General features: G+C 35.6%; 1 protein-coding gene across 2 annotated transcripts in view; it reads right to left on the reverse strand.

Moving 5' to 3' along the window:
• Positions 1-16784, reverse strand: part of TRIM23 (tripartite motif containing 23) — a 31337-nt gene extending 14553 nt beyond the window's left edge. For both annotated transcript variants that reach the window (XM_069492160.1, XM_069492159.1), the window contains exons 1-6: positions 16674-16784; positions 9552-9714; positions 5930-6051; positions 3482-3760; positions 2722-2904; positions 1211-1426 (exon numbers count right to left, since the gene is read on the reverse strand). In XM_069492160.1, the coding sequence (XP_069348261.1) occupies positions 1211-1426; positions 2722-2904; positions 3482-3760; positions 5930-6051; positions 9552-9714; positions 16674-16754 (1044 nt within the window). In that variant the 5' untranslated portion in view covers positions 16755-16784. The remainder of the gene's footprint in view (positions 1-1210; positions 1427-2721; positions 2905-3481; positions 3761-5929; positions 6052-9551; positions 9715-16673) is intronic.
• Positions 16785-16895: the final 111 nt, after the last annotated feature.

Genomic DNA, 16895 nt, shown 5'->3' on the forward strand with positions numbered 1-16895 from the left:
AGCTGAAAAACAACTTAATAAATGGCATATACATCAACTGTTACAATTCAATACAGTAAGGACCAAATGATAACTCAAGACTGATAAGGATACAGGCTGGCCACACTCACATAAGAGAAAAAGCTCTACAACGGTAAAAGGTTTAGCCCACAATGATTTGAAATCATACAATTATTAGCAGAGTATCAATAAAGATAGACTGAAACTTTTCTGAAATTCTTATGGCAGCAATTATCCTTATATCTCCCACTTATAAAAGCAGATCCAAAATAGAAATGTGGGGCCAGATGTCGTGGCTCATGCCTGTAATCCTAGCACTCTGGGAGGCCAAGGCGGGCGGATTGTTTGAGCTCAGGAGTTCGAGACCAGCCTGAGCAAGAGCGAGAACCCGTCTCTCTAAAAACAGAAAGAAACTAGCTGGGCAACTAAAAATAAAAAAATTAGCCGGGCATGGAGGCACACGTCTGTAGTCCCAGCTACTCAGGAGGCTGAGGCAGGAGGATGGCTTGAGCCCAGGAGTTTGAGGTTGCTGTGAGGTAGGCTGATGCAGGCACTCTAGCCAGGGCAACAGAGTGAGACTCTGTCTCAAAAAAAAAAAAAAAAAATTTGTAAGACTAACAGTTTTGTTACAATCATCTTATATCTCACTTATTAAAAAGTAAATCATCTGCAAACTGGGTAATGAACTGCTTATGATACCTCAATCATCATAAAACATGTGTTTACTGTGATAGTGAAGTAAAGAACAACTGAATTAGAGCATAGGTAGATAGCACATGCTACAGAGGCACCCCCACCCCTGGAAAAAAAAAAAAAAAAAAAAAAGACCAAAGAAGAGAGCTTCAAAGAAGAGCAAACATTTGAGCTGGACCTTGGAGAAAAAAAGAGATATAGGCACTCCAAACAGAAAGAATAGTACATATATGCTTGGCAAAGAAGAGTAAAAGGATGTGGAATGACTGAAGAATGATATGAAGTTAGAAGACTTCTAGAAACCATGGCTTTATGGTGGGGGAAGGGCAGATCTTGAAGGAAAGGACACTGATATGGCTGGTGGAGCAATTTGAGATCACAGACCATGTCCTAAGTGCATCAACACGTGCAGCAGATACAAAATGTTCATCAAATTAATAAAATAGACAAGTGTGTACCTCTGTAATTACCTACTTAACTTTACAGCTAAGGCCCTAACCACACTTAAACTACCTACCTGCTGCAAAGTCTTTTCACAATGAAGGCAGGCTGTTGAGACCTGGGACAACAAAATAGTCATATCTTCTTGTTGTTGCCTGAGCCAAATCAGTTTTTCACGAACATGAGCATCAACGACACTTAGAGCCATTTCTTCTTGACGACATAGAGTTTCATGTAGATCAGAAAAATAAGCTCGGACACATGACCGGGCATTCTCTGCAGTACCTGGTACCTATAGAAGTCAAAATAAGTTTTAAGCAATTGTAAACTTAACAAAGATTTTATATGTAAAATATTGAAAATTTAACATAGATTGTATATTAAATTCCAAAATTTAAATTTCTATGCTAGATTTTTTTCCCCTCAAATACAGACTTTGGATATCCCACTGTTTATAAATGACAAATGGAACACCTAACCTCCAGTCTCCCCCACCCCTAAACCTAGTTACCTCTCAGTAAATGGCAACTCCATCCTCCAGGTTGTTAAAGGCAAAAAAGAGCAGTAATTTTAACTCCAATTAACTCCATTAACACCTCTCTTCTATATCCCACATCTAGTCCCCCAGCAAATTCTACCAACTTCAAAATATATACAGAATCTGATCATGCCTCACCACTTCTATAATACCAACCTGATCCAAGCCATCGTCATCTCTCACCTGATTATTATAATAGCCTTCTTTTGGCCTAACTGCCTGACCCTCTAAGTTACCTATCCAATCAATTTTAACAATTAACCACTAAGACCAACCCATTCTATGTCTTTAAAATCTCAAATCCATCTACTTTTCTTCATTCTCACCACCCTAGTATTACAGGCCACAAACATTTCTCAACTAGATAATTTCAACAACATCCTAATGCATCTTCCTGCTTCCAAGCTTGTTGCTCCTCCAATTCATTTTCTGTATCAGGAACAAACTTTCTTAATCCAAATCTGATTACATCATTCCCATGTCAATTCCTCAATGGCTCATCACTACCCTTAAACTAAGTACTGAACTCTTTAAAATGGCTACCAAGATTCTACATGATTTGGCCTTTAACTTTCCAACCTCTTTTCCTGCAATTTTCTGCTCAATACTTAAAGGTCCAACCACAATAAACTTTAGTTTCTACAATAGGTCCAGTCCTCAATTCTAGGCATTTTAATACATGCTTCCCTCCCGGTGAAAACTCACACCCTACCCAACCCTGCTCCATGACTGAATTCCTTCATATCTCATCTTAGACTTCACTTCTTCTAGGAAGTTTTCGCTGACCTCCACAGAGATTTTTGCCCCTGTTATCCACTGCCAAGGCACCCTGTACTCCTCCCCTACAAACAGCTACCATATTTGAAACTCTCTCTCTTCTATGATGAATTTTAAGTTCAATGAAGACAGAGACTTTTTTAAAAAACCTATTTCCAGTGACTAGGGCAGTACTGGCACACTGTAATTGCTCAATAAATAATTACTAGAAGGTGAAAATGTAAAAAGAAAAAAGAATAAGCAGGTAAGAAAGGAAGGAAAAAAATCCATACATGTTCTGTATGAGCCATTCCAATTCCATCTTCCACAATTTGTTCTCCTCCTTCAATGTGCTGAACAATTCCAACTAATTTTCTGGAATAATCTGAGATTTCCTCAGTGAAGGTCCGTATGCAATGAGCCATATCTAAAATTGATGCTCGGATCTGATTAGCTTCTGGTTCCAATACTGAATGCTATAAAATGCAACATAATTATAGAAAATAACTCATAGTATTAACTAATGATATGAAAAACTATTTAAATCCTTCCGATTAACACAAAGAAATATCAGCCACAAGTAGCTTTCATGCACATTAAGAAAAAACATAGCATAAAAAATACTAATTCACTTTTACTCCTTCATAAGAAAACTACTTATTCCACAAAGAAATAATTTAAAAATTTGTAAGTCCATTTATTGTTAAATAAGAGACCAAGAGATTAACTCTAAAATTATAATAAGTACTAGTTCATCAATAGACATAAATATTGTCAAAATAATCCAGTATATTATGAAAACATGCAAATGAAGAAGAGAATTTTTATTTCCTGTTGGAAAGCTATTTTTCAGTAAAGAAAGAATCATGAGAGCTCTCTGAAATGTTTATGACATTCAGAAATTAAATCTCTCATTTCTTTTCATGCAACCAAGCCCAATTCATTCACCAGTTAACTCTTCTTCAATCCCTTTTACATATACAACCTGGTCAGTGAAAACAAATAGTGAGCTGGTAAACTAATTAGACTCATCCAATTTAATTAAATCCATACCTTGTGACCTTGGTGTTTTCCATATTCTTTGCAGACACAGCACATGAGTGGGCTAGTTTGACAACCTTCTTCCAAGCAAACAAACTCAATGGCATGCACCTGGTGCTGAGAGCACATGGTTTTCTCATGAGGTTTATCAGCTAGAGGCACTCGCCTGTGCTTTGCTAATGTCTTTGTAGAATGTGTAACCTGGGAACACTCTGAGCACAAATGAGTTGCACACACAGTGCAATATACAGATGCAACGTGAGCTTCATCTTCATCGCAACGAATGATGCTCTGATAAACAAAAAATTAATGCCTTAAAATTGAACCCAATCAGTATAACATGACAATTTTTGAAATATAGAGGCCCACAATCTTTTCTAACTGACCAGCCTTTATATCAATATATGAAAATATACTGGTCATTAAGCACAGAGGTCATTCACTATTCATCGGAGGAAGTATTCATTTCTATGGGTTAGTGAGAGGCTATTTCTAAAATTGGTTGTTAATATATGTTATAAATTAGAGGTCAAAAATAAAACTATTCTCATACATTCATTGTCAATGCAAAGATCTCTTCCAACAAATCCCCTCATTTTACTAAACCATGGTTAGAAGTATTTTTTTAAGACTAAAAAAATCTTATGTCTAACACATCCTCATTGCTTTAAACACTACTTGTCATGATGATGTATAGGAAGGACAGAAGCACAAATGCTATTTAGATAATCTGGGAGATGCATCAGAATTACCTGTGAAACTTTTATAAATACATATGCCCAGACTCCAACCTGGGAAATTCTTATTTCAAGAGGTTGTGGATGAAGCCTGGACTTTTTGTACTTTTTTCTAAATATACACAAGTGTAGTCTAACAGCTACACAGGTGAATCTAATGCACAATCTAATTTAAGCAAATTAAAAAAATAAAACCTATATTATATGTAATATTTCTAATTTTCAATAATTACTAAAAAGCATCAGAAGTAAAAAAATTATATCAGATAATGAAGAATGACTTTAACACGTTTATGAATATTAAAAAGCCATAATTGGAAGGAGAGAGATTTGGTATAAATTTTTTCAGAAATAAAAATTAGAAAATACATCAATGGTGTCATTATCACATTAAATAAAAAAATGAACCAAAGTTGAACAGTTTTGTTTGCAATTATGACAAATATGTAGATGTGCCATAAAAAATTCATGTCTTCTGCTTTACAGAACTGACAAATAAATAATTTACAAGGTCAACGTTACATAACAGTCTAACGTCTTTTTTTTTTTTTTTTTTTTTTGGAGACAGAGTCTTTGTCTGTTGCCCAGGCTAGAGTGCAGTGGTGTCATCACAGTTCACTGCAACCTCAAATACCTGGGATCAAGCAATTCTCCTGCCTCACCTTCCCAGGTAGCTAGGACTACAGGCATGCACCACCATGCCCAGCTAATTTTTCTATTTTTTGTAGAGACAGGGTCTCACTCTTGATCAGGCTGGTCTCGAACTCCTGGCCTCAACCAGTCCTCCTACCCTGGCCTCCCAGAGTGCTAGGATTACAGGCATGAGCCACCATGCCCAGGCCATAATGTCTTTTTAAATAAAGATAAAAGATATAGCATCTAAAAGAGCTACAAAAATTTTAGAAAACAATGTTTTGGTTTGAAATTCATTTCAATGATTCACTTTAATATAAAGAAATCATCACCTAATAAAAGGGAAGTAGAAATGAATCTGGCATTTTTTCCTTGATACAAAAATCTGTGTTTTAAAGTCGATCACCAAGATCATTAACTGTTATTTACTACAAATATTCTTATATCCATAAGTCTAATAAAGCTATGTCCTTTATTATACAGCTATGCAGATAATTCTTTAGGTGCTAAAAATATATATTAACCTTGTTAAAATCCACAGTTAATGAATTTTTCTAATATTTATTAGATATCTGCCCATCTGGATACAGAGTACATCTACACATAATTTAACCTTTTCTTGAAGATATTTAACAGTAATAATTCTATCAGAAGCTACTGCTATCTTTAAGGCATTTTGCCTCTACATTAAATGGCCTTTTTCATGGAGTTTTTCTTTCTTTCCTCGTACTTTATTGCTGACCGATTTGCATTTGCATCCTCTGTTCTAACGTAGCTTACACATCTTTCTTAGTCTTCCATCTTCTTACTTTTTTCACTTTGTCTTTGGATAAAATGAAATTATGATAAAGAGAAAAGTTTACACAAAACATAATTAGGCAGGGTATTTTAAGAGAATTCAAGATTTAGTTTTACTTTTGTTTTGTTGAGAACAATGTTGTCTTCAGAACAGTAAGGTAATGAAACATTGTGTTTCTAGAAATCTACTTGCTGAAGGAGGCAATACTGTGCTATTAATGGCAAATATTTTAAATTAAAAGAAAAATTCATGTTCATAACAAACATTTCACCAAGTTCAATCAATCAATACCTCTCCAGAGATCCCAATGGCTTCTTCTGCGGCTCCATACTGACCAATATGTCCATTCTGCAGTCGTTCCAAAAGCTCCAATAAAGCAAAATTTTTTTTCAATCCCCAGACACCTGAATCTCCTAGAATATAAAAACAAAATCTAAATCTAACAAAATAGAATATTAATTTTACCCCATACCTAACAAGTAATTTCTATATCATATATAGTTCAGTCATTAATAATGTATATATTTTAAAAATTCAAATTTTCCCCATTTTCTTTTCATGACAGAACAATTGCTTTGTTAATGTACTTTTTCAAAAACAGAAGAACCCCTCAGCATTCCAAGTAGAAACATACTTTAAAATTCTATTATTTTTCTATCATTTAATATATAAATCCTATTTTACATTGCAACTCAGGAGCGCGCGCGCACACACACACACCCACACCCACACACACACTATTCGCGAGCCTATAAATAAAATCCAGATCCTTCAGCAGTTAGAAGGAATACCTGTTATTGTGAGCTTCTAATACCATCTGTCATACCTACCACCTAATATAGGTTCATTGAATGAATAAATATATAAAAGGATGATGGAATCATTGCCTGCAAGGTTCCCCTTCCTCTTGGCTCCTCTTTTTTTTTTTTTTTTTTTTTTTGAGACAGAGTCTCACTCTGTTGCCCAGGCTAGAGTGAGTGCCGTGGCGTCAGCCTAGCTCACAGCAACCTCAAACTCCTGGGCTCAAGCAATCCTCCTGTCTCAGCCTCCCGAGTAGCTGGGACTACAGGCATGCACCACCATGCCCGGCTAATTTTTTCTATATATATTTTTAGCTGTCCATATAATTTCTTTCTATTTTTAGTAGAGATGGGGTCTCGCTCTTGCTCAGGCTGGTCTCGAACTCCTGAGCTCGAACGATCCGCCCACCTCGGCCTCCCAAAGAGCTAGGATTACAGGCGTGAGCCACCGCGCCCGGCCAGCTCCTCTTTTCTTAAATTAAAAAAAAAAAAAAATTCCTGTTGTGGTTCTCCAAAACACTAGGCTAAATATGTTTATCTTCCTCTCTGACTTCTGCGACCTCATTTCTCAAGTACCACTATGCAGCCCACCCAGCATTTCTCCTTCAGCCTTGCCCCTACAAGGCCTTCTCTTAATGTTTGTTATAACATGTATTCTACAACAAGCTGAATTCTATCTACTCTATTTATGTAAAAGTCAAGAAGTATAATAGGCCGGGCGCGGTGGCTCACGCCTGTAATCCTAGCACTCTGGGAGGCCGAGGTGGGCGGATCGTTTGAGCTCAGGAGTTCGAGACCAGCCTGAGCAAGAGCGAGACCCCATCTCTACTAAAAATAGAAAGATATTATATGGACAGCTAAAAATATATATATAGAAAAAATTAGCCGGGCATGGTGGTGCATGCCTATAGTCCCAGCTACTCGGGAGGCTGAGACAGGAGGATCGCTTGAGCTCAGGAGTTTGAGGTTGCTGTGAGCTAGGCTGACGTCACGGCACACACTCTAGCCTGGGCAACAGAGTGAGACTCTGTCTCAAAAAAAAAAAAAAAAAAAAGTATAATAAATGACCATTTCAAAATATGGTCTTGACTATTTCCCAAATATTCGGTCATTACATAACAAACATATTAGATACATAAACTAGCAGTATCTAGGTACTGCCAAATATATTACTTAATGTTTCTGTAACTGTCAAAAGAACTCTACAATCTCAATAGCTTAACACAACAAAGATTTACTTTTTGTTCATGCAACATCTCAGGGGTTGGGGAAAACAAGAGAGGCTCTGTACCCCACTTTCCATGGCCAGGGACACAGACTACTAAAGCTCCATCCACCTAGACCACTTCACTGTAGCAGGGAGGAGGATTTACCTTGAACCATCATAAACTTCCTTCAACGACTTCAACCTGGAAGTTAACACTTCACTTCTTCTCACATTTCACTGGTTAAATGGAATCACCCAGCCATACCTAACTATAAGGGCAGGGAAGTGTAATTTCACCACATAGACAGAAGAGGAGAACCAGAAATATTGCTGAACAGTACTAATAACTACTGATATTCTCTTGAACTCAAGAGGAATTCTAATTATAATTATGACCTTTAACATTAACAGTAGTTTTCTCCTAGAGAGAAATTATAAATGATTTTTCTTCTTCCTACTTTTTATTTTTTCAAATTTTCCATAATGTATATAGACATTACAGCTATAATATATTTAAAAATAGATTTTTTAAAAAAAAAGAATGAAATCCAACTATATCAAGGGTCACTAACATATTCCACAGTAAAAATCTAACCTATGAGTTATAGTAATTACAATCTCTATCTAAGCCAGAGTTATTTTTAATGTTGATGTGATAGCAGTCATATATTTCAACATAAGATATGACTAATCATTCCCTGTTATAAATTTCTAGTTTGGCTAAACACTGAGGATGGTAACACCCCACATTGTGGTATTAATGTAGAGAAGGTAAAGTACTCTCCAAAAAGACGGAAGAAAGGTTGTATCCACCATTTGCAAAACATTACCATTTCTATTAGCATTATATAAAGAAATGGTATGATACATGCATACATTACCAAATAAAACACCAAATAAAAGAATCTCAAAATAGAGATACTTCTCCCACCCCTGTTATTTCTTGGGTACTAGTAAGTTAATGTTACCTATAATAATGCTATCACTACCCTATATTAGTTGTCTGGCAAATAGACATACTACTTATTTGCTTCAAAGACCACCAAAACCTTAAGAAACCTATTCTTTCCTTACAAGAAAACATTTAAAACCATGTTTCTTAGCATTTTAAAGGTTTCCAACCAAAAAATATGGATACTCTTGCTTCCTTTTTAATAAATAAATTATTTTGAATGTATTCCACTTGGCATATAAAATGAATACATTAAAATGGTCTTAAATAGTATACTGACCTTCAAAAAAAAGCAACCTGAAACTCTTTTGGGGAAAACTCCCCCATCAAAATGAGTAAGCTTACAGAACTTATGTTTGTAAAATAATTTTCAAATACTAATAAATGTTATTATTTCCAAATCTGGTATCCCAAAGTAGTAACTTATTTTGAAATATGTAATGCAAAGTTTTAAAAGTATGCAGGAAACTGAAAAAAATCCACAAAACCCTTTAACTAATTTTAACAGAAAATAAGGAGTAGTTATCACAAGCTACAAACACTTCTGTTTCTGATATTAGTAAATAAAAACATGCTGAGACTCAAATGACTTATTTGTATTTTCATTATTTTCATTTGTAAAGAAAACATTGTTTTACTGCGTTGATAGGTTCAGGCAAATTATTTACTCTGTGATGAAAATTCTTATTTCTTTCAATAAGGGTAGCCTTTTTTCTTAGGTTTTGTCTTTACATATAAGTATAGAATATAAATATCTCTGAAGATGAAATAAAATTAATAACTAAGAGTGGGATATTTTACAGGTAGAGTACTAACCTTAATAGAAACCAGGCTTTCTGAAACTTTCTTATTATTTTATCATTTCAAAAATCAAGTGGAAATAAATTGTTTTCTATGATATTTGTATTACATGAATAATTTTCAATATTAAATCTATACAAATCATTTTCCTACCTAGGTCCGTTACTTGTCGATCAAATGGGCAACGGATTGCTCTTCCATGAAGAGGCAGGCGGGTGAGACAGTCATGACAGACTGTGTGACCACAAAGCAGAAGGCGAGGAACTTTGTCTCCTTGCAGAGAAAAGACATCTTCACACACTCCACATTCCAGCACCTAGTATTTGAAAAGAAAACATGTGACATGTGTTCTTCAAATAATTTTAAAAGCATACATATTTCAGGCTTTAAAGAAAACTGATCTAATATATTGAATCAACATTGTTACTTTATTCCTCCATGAAAAAAAACTGTCTAGGCTGTAAAACCTTAAATCACTTTTTAGTAATTCCATCTGAAAAACCCTGCCAAAATTTTATCATAGTGAAATCTCCTTGAACACTAAGGGTTAGGGACAAAGATAATATTAACATCATCTTTATCTTTTGAAAATTACAATTTGTCTCATTACATCTGAATCTGTAAAAACAGTATGTAATTCTACCAAAGTTGGCAACTACCTAACCCCCAATAAGCCCTCATTAACTTTGACAAAAATAATCTAAAATATGGTCTGGGATGACAATTACCCTTGTAAATGACAAAGAACTTGTTAAGAAAAGACTACAAGTAATTTTCACATATCTTCTAATATCCATTTATATCAAATAATGTAAACACAAAAAAGCAATCATCTTAAATTTCAATTCCTGTTCTTGATTAATAAATACAGCTCTGGGTTAGAAAATATTTTGTCTATCTAGTTCCAATTACAGGTACATGACTTGCTCAAGGCCAGTCAAAAGAAAAGCTGTAAGAATTGGCTTATTCTGATTCTCAGGTCTATAAGTTTATGTTTTATAAATAGACAACAAACTGTTTTTATAGCAATAAAGCATTTTCAGTGCTTATTTCTAAGTAAATCTATAGTGTTTCACAATTTTAATTAATTAATTTTTTTAAAAAATACCCACAATGAGCAATTCAATCATATCCCAAACTCCTGTGTCTGCCATTCAAGACCTGTTACAATCTGGCACCTGTCCTACTGCTTCACTGCCACATCCTTCAGACCATAAGCTCCAACTATCTCAAACAGCTTATAGTTTCCAAAACGTAACTGTTTTGTGTCTCTTTCTTTATGCTAATGCAGAGAAAAGGACCACACAATCCTATGGGCCCCATGTGCTTTGGATAAGTGTCTACTGCAACACCCAAAATACTTTGTTGGCCTGTCAGCCTGTCTTTCCCTGTTAGACCAAAGAGCCCTCAGAAACAGGGTATTCCTAATACCAAGCACCTACGTGCTTAAATAAAGTCCAAAAATAAAAATAAAAATATAAAGACAATTAGGGTCTGAAGGGTCTGGCAGGGTAGAAATCAGACTAAATCCATTACAATTTTAAATTTAACTCTGCAATTAATTTGGTCTTAGTGCTTGAGATGCAAACATCTTTCATTGTAAATAAACAGATAATTTATAAATCTCTTGTATCCTAATATGGTTCAGAAGAAACTAAAGCATAACATAGTTCACAAAAAAGGAAATTAAAATAACTTTTTAAAAACATGAAAAGATGTTCCACCTAACTCAGAAAAGAAATGCAAATTAAAGCTACATTTTTTTCAGATTAGATCTAAAACCAGATTAGATCTGAAGATATGGGAAAGCAAACTTTCTCATACATTGAGGACTGCTGTGAATTGTTTAAGAGATACAGACTATGGAAGGCAACCTGGCAATATATATCAAAAGTTTAAATAACTCAGTAATTCCAGTTGCAGGAATTTATCCTACAAATATATCAGACATGTGTGACAAGATCTATCAATTACTCCTAACACCACCATTTGTATTAGCAAAAGATTGGAAACAAAGTAAATATGCAGCAATACCAGACTGGAAAATAAATTATGGTACGTTCATATACTATAAAACTACACAAGCTAGGGAGAAAGTCTTGGGAAGTTTTTTTATGTACACAGAATGATTTCATATGAGAAAGACAAAGTGAAAAATGATAGAGCACATTCATTTTTGCATAACGGTAGAGAAAGAAGAGCAAATATTTTTATATATTGTTATATAAGCATCCTATCTTTCTGGAAGCATATGCAGGAAGCCAATAACATTGGAACACTGGTTCCCTATGAGAAAGGGAAACAGCTGGGGAACAGCTAGCTACTCACATATTATATCTATTATACACATACATACATATTTCAACTTATCCTATATTTTTTACAAAGAGAAGAAAAAAGTTTCACTTTATCAAATTCAATTATACAGAAAAGATATTCATAATACAATTAGATATTATAAAATAAATGCAATATTTTATAAACACTCTCATTATTGTGATACTATAATAAACTTATTTATGACAATAAACTCTAAAGAATGAAATTAGAATTTTGCTTAGGTCATTCATATCTTATATTTTTAACGTGATGTGTAACATCACATACACAAGATAAAAGAACTTATGTTGCTACCACAGATTTTTTCAAAAAGCACTAGTAAAATTTCATTGATTAGCAAAATAAATACAGGTCCACAAATAAAGTTATTTTGCAAACATCAACTCAGTAAATAATGGAGCAAGAAATTCTTTTCTCAGTATCTATGAACAGGAATTGTTGCTAACAGCATAAAAAGCTTTTAATTTTATACTTCATTAAAATGCCAAAGAAAGCTTCAAACTTATTACATGTAAATCAAATTTTAATAAACCAGACCATATTTTCAAAAGACTAAGAAGGCTCACTAAGCAAAAGAAACTTTCTGTGATTCCCTTTTAAATGCAAATTGTTTCATAATATCAGATTTTTCTGTTTTTTCCTAATAATAAAAACCCTATCATTATCAACCTGTCCATTAAGAAAGAGGACATTTCGTACAGTATTAGTATTATATACTTCAACATTTACTATCCAGTAAATACTTCTTGCTTTCATCTATAAAAATGATGAGATTTAAAAAAAAATTTATTCTACCATATCTATTAAAAATTATGGCATGAAGACCTTGTCAAAAAGGACTACCACACTGCACAGTTCAGGAACATTTTACATATTAAGATGAAAATGAACAAGGTAGGACTCCAATATATCAAATTCTGTCCTGTAACAAACTGGAGTTACATCAGGCTTTGGTACACATTTGAGATTATAAGGCAAACGAGATAGCCAAAATAGAAACCACAATGAATATCATTCCAATCATGAAATAAAACAACTTAAACTTCAAGTTAATTCACAAAATACTCTGCAGATATTCTCCACTTAGCAAAAGCACAATTCAGTAAATAAAATCTCAACCATACAACATGCCTAATAATGATGGCTCCTCTGCATCTCAGATATGCTATATACCTTCAGAATAACTTCATTAATATTTAAAGGTCAACTGAATCAACAACCACCAACATTGACTGATACTAAGTTGCAGAAAGAAATATTGCATTTGCAGTCATATAAAACCAACATTAAGTGAAAAATCATAGATGTCTATTAATCAAGATATTAAAACAACTTCAGATATTATCAGGTTCAGTGGTTCTCAACCCTGGTTGCACATTAAAATCACTTCCAGGAAATTTAAAAATATACTGATGTCAATCTAATCAGAATTGGGGAAGGACTGCATCAGTAGTGTTTTAAAAGTCTTCAATGGTCCTAATGTGTAACCAGAAATGAGAATTACCAAATCTCTTTGATTACCTTCAGATGACCCTGAAGGTTACTCTATAAACCACTAAGGTCAGTTCTCCTTTCCAGATCTTTCCATACATACAGTAGAAGGGAAAAATGAGTTCCACATATTTCAATTGATCTTTTAATAAATATACTTTGGAGCATTTATACACGTTAGAATCTCAAACTTCAAGCATAAGGCAATTCATAAACCCTAGCATTAATGCCCAGCTATGCTGCAGTTGGAGACTTCTGAAAAGTGCTGACAGACCAGGAGTGGGGAACCTGAGGCCTTAAGGCCTCATATGGCCTTCTAAAAGTCCTTAACTGTGGCCGTTTGGCTGAATTCAAATTGTATAGAACAAATCCTTTTATTTTTAATACATTTTTGTTCTTTTATTTTTTTTACTTTTAAAATTAACGTATTTAAAATGCCAAAAAATAAAATAAGTTTCAACAAAATAATCCTCCCAGATTGACCAGTGCAATTAGAACATTAGTAAGTCACAAGGGCTAAATTGATGGCTGCTATGCTTATGACTTACTTCTAACATCCCCCGCCTGACTGGCGCCACTACTGCACAAGGCTGGTTGGCAAGAGTTTTGGAGGTAGAGTATGCCAGTCTGTTATCAGCTTTGACAACCATGCACTGTGTTGCTGTCTGAATTGGATTTACGAATAGTTGCACAGCTCAACAGTATTTTTTAATTCTGTCTGCTTAACAGCCCACCATGTCAAAGAACACCAAGAGAATGCTTAAGGAAGAAAACATTTTTAAATGAGGATTGGGAATTTCATTACTATCTTGTTTCTGCTAAAGATAAGATGGTTTGCTTGCTTTCTGATTGCTTTCTGCAATACCAACATTAAAGAAACTCAATGGTCATCAGCACTATGACACACACAAGGACAACAAATATTTTAAATCAGAGGAAGAGGCACAAAAGGTTGCATTGCAGAAATAAAAAGATGAAAAGCAAAAGCAAAAACAATTCTTTCAAGCAGCAATAAGACATGGAAATAATGCCACTGAAGCAATTTATAAAGTAGCTTATATACTCAGGAAAAAAGGGAAGCCATTCAGTGATGTAGAAATTGTGAAAGAATGCATTGTTGAAGCTGTAGAATGCTTAGACCCTGAAAATATTTCAAAGTACAAACAACTGCCTCTTTCAAGGGGAACCATCCTGATGGGCAGCATGAATTAGCCTTCAACTTAACAGGACTTCATGCAATACTTCAAAAGGAAAATCTGTATTATTCAATTGCTTTGCATGAATCAACTGACACTACTGACTCAGCACAGGTTTATACTTCATTTTGGTCATAACAGAAGATTTTCTTTGCTACAAAGAGTTACTCATTTTGGGAATTCTTGCAAACAGCATACAGGGAATAGATATCTTTGACAACTTTCAAGATAAATGTCATGAAGTTGGACTGAATTTGGTAAACTTAGTGAGCATATGCACAGATGGTGGACCTTCCATGACAGGAGAACGTGAAAGGTTTATCGCACAGATAAAAAAGGTGCTAACAGATCCAGATGCTCTAATTTCTTTTCATTGTATCTTGCATCAGCAAAATCTCTATGCTGAAGCTACTATTTTAATGGACACTTTGCAACAAATTGTAAGTATTGTTAACTATTAATATATTCATGCAAATGCCACACGGCATCAGGTTCATAACATGCTAAAGTTGAACCATGAGGTATTCAGTGTGGATTTGCCCTATCATTGTAAAGTGAGTTGGCTATCTCAATATTTTATCTCTGCGAGAACAGATAAATTTTATGAAGAACAGAATCAGCAATGTGAATTATTGAAAGAAGGTATCTTTTCTCAAAACACTTCTTCAAAAGGAAATTTCAGATGAACATGTTCCCCAGCTAGCAAAAGTCATTGATGAGCAGGACGACATATGCAAATCATTTGAAGAATACACAGCTATGATAGAGCTATTAATTGGAGAATACAATGAAAGGCTCACTGACTTTGAGAATCATGACATAACACTCAAATTAGCATTTCAGCCTCACATAGTTGATATCACCAAGACACCTAACTACAGATGGAATTGATTGAGCTCTCAGTAGTTGACATTTTAAAGTCATCGTTTGATGCTAAGAAAGATCCAAATGAAATATGGGAAAATGCAATAGAATACCCATGCCTTTGGCAACATGCCCAAAAAATGCTTTCTTGCTTTTCAACCACTTACTGCTGTGAATCTACATTCTCCTACCTAACTCAAGATGCTCTTAAGGTCACAAATAAGTGATACCCCTCTACAGCTGTGGTCCCCAGTCCTTGGGCTGTGGCTAGGTACCTGTCACTGGCCTGTTAGGAACCAACTGTGCATCACCGCCTGAGCTCCAACCCCACCCCTCGCCCTCCACAGGAAAAATTGTCTTCTATGAAACAGGAACCGGATAGCACAGCAGGAGGTGAGCAGCAGGCCAGCAAGGGAAGCTTCATCTGTATTTACAGCCGCTCCCCATCACTGGCATCACCCTCTGAGCTCCACCTTCTCCCTCCCCCCTCCATGGAAAAATTGTCTTCCATGAAACCAGTCCCTGGTGCCAAAAAGTTTGGGGACTGCTGATCTAGAGGATCAACCCAAACTTCGCATCTCCATGCTGCAACCAAATATTCAAATGCTTTTCAACAAAAAGCAGACACAACAAAGTTGTTAACAAAGTTTGTTAACTTTAAAATTAACAAATAGTTTTCATTTTTTTAAATTATTATCTAGTAGTTAGATTTTTACAAAATAATGTACATTTTTAAGTATATCTAATTGAAGTTTCTTGAATGTGGCCTTCTTTGATTACAGCTAAATTAATGCAGCCTTCCAACATGAAAAGATTCCCCATTCCTCTGATAGACTGTAGCAAGAGGGAAGAGGCTGGCTCAACCAATAACTGATGTCTGATTACAGAAGTAGTACAACAGTGAAAAAGACTTTAAGGCCTGTCAATCCTGGGCTCTGCCCACACTTGTTAACCTACACCTGGGTTTCCTCCCCGTAAAATGGGAAGTAACATCTATCTCTTAAGTAGATATTAACAAGCTAAAACACCTAACGTAGTACCTGGTAATTATAATGGCTCAATATGTTAATTTATGCCTGTTGAGTTTAACTAAAACCAGAGAACCTGGGATAAGACCGATCCAGGTCACTCCCACATGCCCACACGCTGCTTTTCACAAATGTTCCAGCTGTCGACGTTGACATCTGGCATGAGCAGACCAAGAAACTTCAGGCCAGGGGGGATAAGGGTCGCAGAGCGCAGGACAAGACCTGTAAAACCAAAAGAAGCCTAGAGGCCGCGCATCCTTGCCCATCAAAGCCTGGGCCGCGGCGAAGCCGCCAGGTCTCCAGGATGAACCAAAGGTAGGCCGATCGTGGAGAACAGAGCACGCAAGGTCCCTCACCTTCACCACAGCCGTCCCCCGGCTGCCCTGCCGGCCACTGTCCAGTCCCGCTCCCGGCTTGTTTACTATCAGGGCAGCCATCCTGGGAAGAGCTGCGCCGCAGATACAGCGGTCAGACCCTTCAACTGAGAGGCGGGGTTGAGCCACCTACCCAGAGGCCTCGGCGCATGTCGCTGGCGCACAGGCGCAGTACGGCGCACTGCCCCACTCGGCCGACCTCTT

Source organism: Eulemur rufifrons, chromosome 17 (genome assembly GCF_041146395.1).
Source record: "Eulemur rufifrons isolate Redbay chromosome 17, OSU_ERuf_1, whole genome shotgun sequence".
NCBI lineage: Eukaryota > Metazoa > Chordata > Mammalia > Primates > Lemuridae > Eulemur > Eulemur rufifrons.